The 9,753-nt window shown below is 38.2% G+C and overlaps 1 protein-coding gene across 1 annotated transcript; it reads right to left on the reverse strand.

Annotated features, from left to right (window-relative positions):
- Window positions 1–406: 406 nt before the first annotated feature.
- Window positions 407–8,245, reverse strand: si:dkey-219e21.2 (nuclear factor 7, ovary). The gene is made up of 11 exons (XM_067369531.1): window positions 7,528–8,245; window positions 6,955–7,002; window positions 6,626–6,756; window positions 6,422–6,520; window positions 3,426–3,557; window positions 3,152–3,289; window positions 2,803–2,931; window positions 2,126–2,177; window positions 1,991–2,017; window positions 1,593–1,619; window positions 407–1,488 (listed from the first exon to the last, which is right to left on the reverse strand). The coding sequence occupies exons 1-11, from the start codon at window positions 7,658–7,660 to the stop codon at window positions 956–958; spliced, it is 1,449 nt and encodes a 482-aa protein (XP_067225632.1). The 5' UTR covers window positions 7,661–8,245; the 3' UTR covers window positions 407–955.
- Window positions 8,246–9,753: the final 1,508 nt, after the last annotated feature.

Here is a 9,753-nt window from a genome sequence, read left to right on the forward strand (position 1 = left end):
AAGGAGGGTGCCCCGCCCACCATCTCGATGCATTAAGGAGTTGTGCCGAGAGTTTGTGGCACAGTGATTGACTCAGTAAAGGTTGCCGACCCCTCTGGTCTCGATTTTTTTTTTTTTAACGAATGAATCTGGAACTCAATTAAACATTGCCTCAGTGACAATATATTCCCAATGTTTAAACATGAAACATTTATTTTGCAGTCTGCCTTGGGCCCTTGCTCAGGGTCCTCTTCTGGTCCCTTTTATCTTCAATCAGAGCACAGGTCCACATAAAGATTAATTTGTGAATGGTTTGTTTTCACTGAAAGCTGAAATTGTCAACTAAATACAGCATTAAATTAGACTTTATGTGTTCTCACTACAGCAGTGCAGTGGGGACAATAATGAGACACATGGTGACCTATATTTGTGCTTTATTAATACATCTATATAATCATCCATTGCACCTATAAAAAACAGAACGATTAACCTTTTAATAGACATTATCTACACATGAACATAGATAGACCTATAATAAATATCTCATTGTTATCTTATTAATGATTACAGCATGAACATATATAACACTCAGAGAAATATATGCATGGCTAAATAATGCAATTTTATTAAATATTTGTGTCAAAACACATACTATTACTTATACACATGAAAGTAGATAAGCTTAGACATGTGTATATAATTATTGAGCTAATTTATAAATGGATAAAGCAATACATAGGTGTAGCAATCATGTCGAGGCTGCATTTAAATTGTAAATAATAATAGGAAGCTGTGTATTAGTTGTGTATTTTGATAGCACTCATTAAGTGGGTCCAGCCCACCATGGTGTTGAATCCTCTGAATGGAAAAGTAGCCATTAGGAGTTGCTTTTTAGTTGACAGTAGATTTGGTTCCAGTGAATCATTTGTTAAGTTATAAATGTTCAAATGAAAGTGCAGAATGAAAGCCTGCCTTGTTAAAAGCGGCTTTGCTCAGTAGGAGACCATACGGTTATAAGGGACCTGCCATCCATAACGGCAAAGAAAGGGTACAGCTTCTCACGAAAGTGTCCTGTGAAGGTGAATATGTGTGATTTGTTCTCCACGTTGTAGAAAGAAATCTGTCCCTCCTCATAATCAATGTATATTCCCATTTTCCGGGGCACCAGCAGCAGTGGCAGGGCCGTTTCAGGATTGGTGCAGGCGAAGAACTGTCGTGTGCTGCGCCATAGGACCCAATAACCATTAGAGGGATTCATTGGAAAGCGGCCATGCCTCTTTGAAGTAGCAGTTGTCACTCCAACTTTCCAATAACCATTGTTTGCAAATTCCACTTCCCAGTAATGGCGACCATTCATGTAGCCCTCCCAGCCTAGGACGCAAGGCAAGCTATCAAAACGCTGAGGGCTATATGGTAGATCAGCCTCTGTTTGACCCTCCTGAACCTTCTTGTGGTCATCAGAGAGCTGCAGCCAAGGGTTGATGGTCTTGGGATCAAGACTTACATCAGCTATTTGGGAGAAAAACGTGAAGGTGTTAGGACTAATGCATTTAACACTTTGTGTGAAGAGGTTTTGTTGGGGAGAGTCTTATTTAAATATGTTATAAACTTACCTCCTGCACTGACAATCCAGCTCCAGACTGTGAAAAATAAGAGAAAATAATCTCAATCTTGAGTTTAGATACCAGACATTATTATTCAGTTGACTTGCTAGGAATATTAGCCATCACAACAGCTACAGACTAACACATTCTTAAGCAATTCATAACTATTTTACATTTTGGCAAATTGGTGGCTAATTTGCATGAATTCATATGATCTCGCTTTCGGTTTCACGTTAGGTTTAGGTGGACCTTCATGCTTACTATTTTCTAAAAAATTTACATTTCTGTATGAATCGCATTGTACAAATTCATATGAAATCTCCACCTCATAAAATTGGGTTGGCTGGTCATACACTAGTGCTTTGTTAAATATCTCAAATTTGCTGAAAAAAGTTATAAAAAGTTACCTGAATTAGGGATGTAGCGTGGCATGCCTGTTTGAGAAAAGAGAACCGAGAAAGGAGTTATGAATATTCAATTAAGTGCTTTACTCATATTTTCAAAATTAATAATGATATTAGGTTAGATTCTGGATCCCTCACCAGCTTTCCAGGTACGCTGCTTAGCTGAAAGCCACAGATGAGGAATCATGCCCTAAAATAAATACAAAAACAAACATTAGATTATAAACTGTCATTCTTTATAAAGGGATGAACAACCCTTTATCTCTTATACTGTGGTACTGTACATTACGGTTAAAATTACATGATATATGATGTATTTACAGACTTTAAGTTGCAAATCAAACAAGTGAACCTGTCACCAAACTGTTCCCACACAGAAAACACATTCCATACAACTATTTAATTTCATCATCATTTAATAAATCATTTTATTCATCACATATGATGTTTCTCTATCACTAGTTGTACAGTACATAATAAATGTCTCTCAAATGCAAACTTATGTCACAGATGACAATAACAGGTCAATGTACAGTAAACCAAAGATGCTTTCTTGAACTTTACTCTTTAAACAACCACAATGATTTCATTTTTCTATCCATACATTATCATATCTATTTTATCTCTTGACGCAAATTGGGCAATTTAGATTTACAGTCTCACACTTCGCCCCTGATAACAAAATATATATTACACATTCTATCGTAAGTATGTAACAATTGTTTATTTATGAATTATTGTTATTGTTGGTTCCTTCAATAAGATAAAGTGCTGCAATATTGACAGAATATCAATACAATTCATAGCCATCTTACCTTGCTGTCTTCCTTCAGAAAACTCCAAGTTATGAACTCCAGCAGTGGCATGAGGGAAACCAGCTTCTTCTTCCTCAGTCCCAGGAGACGCAACATCTGTACCAACTCATCTCCCAGCATTCCATGGCTCTGCATTCAGACAGAAAGCACAAATTTAGCAAGCTTTTCATCACTTCTGATTATCAGTTAAATGTACATGTATTGTATATTAAAGAGTCACAAGTGGATACTTTGAAAGATAAACTGATTCTAAGAAAGAAGAAAACTGAACTTAGGACCACTTCATGCGTTAGTAACAACAGATAAGGCACCATCGCCCAAGATAATATAGATATTTTTGCTGTCCCACCTCTGATACACTCTGAATCTCTTTGGCCCACTCCGTTATCCTCTTCTGCACCACCTCACGCTGATCTTTATCCTGCTTTGTGTCCTCTTCCTCCTCCTGATCAATCCTCTCCTTCATCCATGAATGCTTTTTAGACAGCTGAGGATCACACAGGCACACAGAAAGCTTAGTTTGAGCAAGTCACCATATATGGTTAAACTGAAGTTGATCTGTATCTAATACTGTAGCGTACTCCAGTACAGTATGATTGAGACGTTCATGTCTCTTTTTTCACCTTGTCTACACTTTGAAGTTCACTGGCCCACTGCAGAATAAGCTTGCGGCTTTCTTCAATACTGCGCTCAGTTCTGCGGTCTGTCTGCTGCTCTGGCGGTCTGCTGCACCCTTCACCGGGATCATCCTCATTCTGTAAATCACATGCACACATTTAAAAATCATTTTTGAATGGACAATATATATATGTACCATATCTGTTATCTGATGATATTACAATATCAGTCAATGCTGGATATTTAATTGCTCTTGCTCAGTTCCCCTATTTTTACATTAGGTTACATATGCCGTCATCTAACATGCACTTAATCTTGTAAAACACTAATTTAATAACACTGTTCAATGTAACCTTTAGCAAATTCAAAATGAGTATCCATTTTTCATACTGTACATAATTTTTATTCATTCATATTACTTTTTAAAAAACTTGTGACTTGTCTAATAACCCTCAACCTCTAGACCCCAAACACCTCCTCACCATAGATACGGTGTGACAAGGCCCAGGATTACAGATGCATAATTGCTAGGCTATTGATATAGGTGTTATCAGTCACCATAAACTAATCTAGCGGCATTCATGTCTCACATGGCAACGCTTATCATATGATAGCATGGATAATAAAAATGTATTGGTCACCTCTGAGTTTGCACGCAAAGAGGAGTTTGCCAAGAAATTATTACTTGGGCTGTTAAACAAGGATCGAACGTAATACTCTGAATCGAAACTTGGCTTTTCACATACAAGCATTTTCCCAAAAAAAGACATATACACATAAACTGTAATCGACTACCATCATACTACAACTCTTGTCTCTTATGTCATTACCTGATTTTGCCATTTTAGTTGTCTTCGCAATGCTTTCGGTTACAGAAATAACCAATTTTGCTATAATATACAATGTGTTCCAAATTATTATGCAAGTGACATATCAGTAGGATTTCCTCATAATAAACATTCGGATTTTATTGTTTTTATTTCTCCATATTTTTTAGATAACTGGTATCAATCTCAGACAGGTTTGTTAAATAGTTTGCCAGGTCTACTTAGGTTAATGTAAACCTTACTTAAAGAGGTTGTTCTACATTATTAATGAAGTCACAGTTCTCATGCAATATGGGAAGGAAGAAAGATGAAATGTCTTGCAAAAGTCATGAAAACGACTAAGATTTGTGAATAATTTACAGCACAAGTCAAGATAACTCATCAGATAAAGATCTATTAAGGAATGTTTTTGTTAAAAAAAGGCTGGCAGTTGTGCATCAAGTTGCATTTCAGCCACCTCTAACCAAAGCTCGCAAAGAGAAAAGCTTACAGAGGGTGTAGAAATACATGAAAACTCATTTTTAATAGTTTTATTCACTGATGGATGCCATACTACAATGGATGGTCTAGATCTGGAGTGTCCAATCCTGCTCCTGGAGGGCCACTGTCCTGCCGAGTTTAGCTCCAACCCCAATTAAACACACCTGAACCAGCTAATCAAGGTTTTTAGGCATACAGGAAACTTCCAGGCAGGTGTGTTGTGGTATGTTGGAGCTAAACTCTGCAGGAGAGTTGCCAATTTCTGGACAACTCCTAGTGTAGATGGATGGATTTCTGGATGGTTGGTGACAAGACTGCGATTTCAGCAAGGAGCTGATGGGTTATGATTTGGGCTGGAATATTGGGAAGTGAAATGGAACCGCACCGACAAACGCCAACGAACAAGTTGGCCGTTGGATTTAGAATTCTATGAGAAAAAAACTGTCATGTTCACACCGCCCCGACAAACACCGACCAACGAGTGACGTCTGACTGGGAAAATTCCACAACTACACAAGTAACATCTTAACAATATTGTCAGGCAAGTTTATTACATTAATAATATAGTATCATATATATATTTTCATCGTATTAAAGTATTGAGGCAAAACAAAAATACCTCAAATCCGAAGCGCTGTAGCCATCGATCTGATCGTAACCTATTGGTTGGTATACACCGGTTTTTAAACTTTTTTTTTTTTTTTTTTTTGCGCGCGACCCTTTTTATTAACGAGACCCATAAGCATATACAGCCATGTAGCTAAACAGAAAACGAATTATTAAAAACGAAACTGAAGGTAAACCTGCGTTGCTCTCACAGTGGTTAACATCAACGTTACCTCTCTCTTTCGGTGAAGTGGAGCAGCTGCTCTTGCTGAATGGCACGGATTGCACTATGGACTATTGTACCTTTTGTATATTTTTATTTTTTAAGTAGATTTTATTTTTTATAACGAACAAGCTGCGATGTCACGTTTCCAGTACTTTGTTGTGTGTGAGGCGCGGGCGCGATCAAACAGCCGCCTTTGCAGGGGACTTGCTCTTTGTGAGCTTTGGTTAGAGGTTGCTCTTTATGCAACGTTACACATAACTGCCAGTCTGCATGGAGAGCTTCTTGAGACTCCAGAGACACCAGCAGCTTCAAATACTGTTTGCTGCTTATGATAGTTCGATAATCTCCATTCATTTTTCACACAATATTAGTTGTTTTCATATCTTTTGCATAACATTGCACCGTGTCATGCTTTTCATCTTCAGAAAGATCTTCCTTCCCATATTGCATTAGAATAATGACTTGCTTAATAATGTGAAACAACCTCTTTAGGTAGGCTTTCCATTTACCTAAGTAGAGCTAGCAAACTATTTAACAAATGGAACAACTCAAAAAAATGCATTGTGTCTTTGACACTTTGGAGATATTCTTCTAATTCAACTCTCTCTCTCTCTCGAATTAGCAACAGAGGCTTGGGATGAGATGCGTAAGAAATTAGTCCCACACACAAGAGTGTTTTAAGGAAAAATCTTGAAATACACCTTGAAATGTCTTGACATACACCATCGAAACAGTGTCTTGAGGTGTGGTAACCGTAGTATAAGCTGAATTATCGAACTATCGATAATTCAAACTATCAATGGCCCATTGTCAATTATTCCTTACATACAGAGGTAGAATTGTAAAATAATCCATGGCTGACCTTACAAACTTGTTCCACCTGTTGCTTCCAGTGGTTGATGAATCTGATGCACTCATCCAAGCTACGGAGGTCCTGCAGGCCCTGCTGACGTTGTCTTTGCTGGAAACAAACATGAAATGTTCACCACGAGTACCAAATTATTGTGATCATGACCCAACATGGATCCCAGACCATAACATCCTTGAGAAAGTTAGAGCTGTTTACCTGTGAACGGGTGGAAAATCCACCACTGCTCTTGAAGTGGCTGGTGGGCGCAGAACTGTGGACCTGAGAAGATTCCTCTGGTAGCGTCCAGCGCACGGCCCCAATTGAGTTACTCTGCATTTTGGGCACTTCTGCAGAGGAACAGAAGTTTTTTCACTTAGATTTTAATTGGTTTAGTCTGATCATGCCTTCACAATCAAAACCTCACACTGCAGTTTGAATGAATGCAATGTGTTACATAAACAGAAATACAAGCATACAGTAGTAGTACAGACAGCTCTAGTTGTGTTATATTAAAAACAGAGAGAGAACATGTGTAAGAGCCATACTTTTGTCCTTCAGGATGCTCTTCATCTTGTAAGGCTTTGAGTGTTCTCCTACAAGAGGGATATTTTTTAGAGGGACATATTTAAAAGTTATTAATATTATCAATGCAAATTAACTTATTAATGGAACACATTTACTAAATCTTGATGATGATGATGATGATCAACATAAAATAATAATACATGTATTATACAATAATAATGAACTATAATATAATAATAATAACATATCATAAAATGTTTTATGAATTTTAAACATTATAAAGTATATATATATATATATATATATATATATATATATATATATATATATATATATATATATACACAATTTTTTTATTAAAAAATAAATAACAAAATCACAATAAACATAATAATAATTATTATCCCTGATGCTTAAAGAATATGATGGGTTTTATTTCCCGTGAATGCATGAACTGTAACTTGAATGCCAAATGCATAAATGTAATAATAATCATAATACCTCTATCAAAGATGACAATAATATTAATTTCTCAGTAATGGCACGTTTTAACTGACATCATGATAAAATCTATGAGACTCAAAGAGACATACCTAAGTTGAAGTGTTGGGGAGGCAGGTGAATGCTGGAGGTGTCTGGTGAAACTGAACGCTGGCGCTCTCTCAGCTCTTGTTTTAGTTCATTGCCTGCATAGTCTGAACTTTGGACCTGAATTATTACCACCATGACGCTGAGGAAAGCTACGTGATGAGATATGAGAGTCTTTCCCAGCAATGATTCAGAAAGTAGTCAAAATGGCATGACGCCAGGAATATAGATAGAGAATACACTCACGCATTGAGTATAATGCCACATGTTCATTTACTGATTCACTGAACACTCACTAAGAGATAGCCTATATGTTTTAATCAGATTCCATTCAGTAAACTTTTGCATACTGCTCAAAAGACCTCACATTTGTGTGACCATCCATCCTCTGCATGGTTATAAAATATGGATGGTTATAAAAGGTTACATGACTATCAAACAAGTAATGCAAATGTCAGGGAGTTCAAAAGGACTGTAAAAGTATGATGGCAAATTCCACTATACAGAGCATCTGTGGCCAATAAAAGAAGTTCTTGCATGATATGCATTTCTTGAAATTTAGATTTAATTAATTTAATAATTGTTATTGTTGTATATAATAACAACCAAAAGACCTGTTTGGACTTTGTGGGAAAAATGCTGATTATTTTAACTGCTTAGGATAGCTGTTGAACTTTATTCCAGTAACATGCTGACTGCTTTCACATTAGCACTTTTGGTGCGCACCCGGGTTCGATTGACGTCAGAGTTCGGTACGTTTGGATGATGTGAACACGGTCTTCTGAACTCGGGTGTGCACCCGTGAACCGTACCCGAGTCCGCTTAAAAAGGGTGGTCTGGGGTGCGGTTCAAGTGAACTCCGGTACGGTTCGCTTCTGATATGAATGCAAACGTACCAAATTGCGGAAGTGAACCGCTATTAATGCTGTATTATTTGATAAAAATGTGTGTTTGTGTGTGTGTTTCACTCACTTTCCCAACGAGAGTGACTGACGTGCTGCAAGCAGAGAGCTGTAGTGTAGCCCTTCTTATTTCTGCTCACCTTCCGTACTACAGTCGCGGCAGACAGAGGCAAGTGTCGTTATGAACAAAACCAACGGTTCAAAAACAAAAATATGAAAGTGAGGAGAGCAACGTTATGCATTTTGCCGCCTTCTCCTGCGCCGCCGTTACTAAGCAACAGAGTAAAAAGCTGCTGGCTTGATGACGCAAACGAACCGCGGGTCGGACCCAAATAATATAATGTGAACACAGTCCAGTGGGGGCAGGGGGAGGGGGGAGCAATCGAACTCGGGTTCGGTCCAGGCAATCGAACCAAGTGTGAAAGCAAACTTCATAAAGATGAGATTGAAAGAGTTGGATTTTGTTGTGGTCTGATTATTTTCGATCTTATGATTCATACAATTTTAAACCTCTCCTTGTGTTCGCCATGTGTTTAGTTTAATTTTTTACATGTTGACTAGAAATTAGTAGGTGTGATTAAAAAAATCTCCAAATTTCACACTTGTAGTTTGGTTCGTTTGGTCCGGACCAAAGAAGAAAAACAAAAAACAAACATTTAGTCCTGGTCCTGGTTTTATCACCGAACCAAAAGATACCGAACCTTAAGGCATAGTGATACATTCACAACGTGATTGGTCAGGTTTATGACGTATTGCCTATTTTGAGACGGAACTTACCGAACATCCAAAACAATGCTGTTTTCTGAGGTAAATGCGCTCGTTGTGTGTGCGGTGCGTAGCCTGCATGTGATGGTATTTTGGCCAGCTGGGAACTCGTGAAGAGCTTATAAAATGTGTAAAGTAGTAAAAACAGCGGCGGGAATCCATCCGTCACACACACAAATGATCTGCTGCGTGGAGACGCGCATCTGATGCCTGTGATGGGCAAACTCGCGACTATGACAAGAAAAACCGACATGCGTGAGGATTCTGTCCTTTTTAGGGTTTCGTCTTCCTGTTTTTGGTTCGGTTACATGTCTTTGGTCCGTGTTGCGTTCATATATCATTTGAACCGCACCAGAGTTCGTTTGGAAGCGGACCGAGACCCATCTTTTCAGCGGTCTCGGTCCGCTTGTTTGGTGCGCACCAGGGTTCGGATGGCAGCGTTCACATATGTTCAAATGAACCGCACTATCCGAGCAATCGCACCAGGGTTCGTTTTAATCGAACCAAACGTGTATGTTAGGGTGTTTTCACACCTATGGATCGCTTGTTTTGTTCCGAAACAGG

The sequence above is a fragment of the Chanodichthys erythropterus genome, chromosome 19 (genome assembly GCF_024489055.1).
Source record: "Chanodichthys erythropterus isolate Z2021 chromosome 19, ASM2448905v1, whole genome shotgun sequence".
NCBI lineage: Eukaryota > Metazoa > Chordata > Actinopteri > Cypriniformes > Xenocyprididae > Chanodichthys > Chanodichthys erythropterus.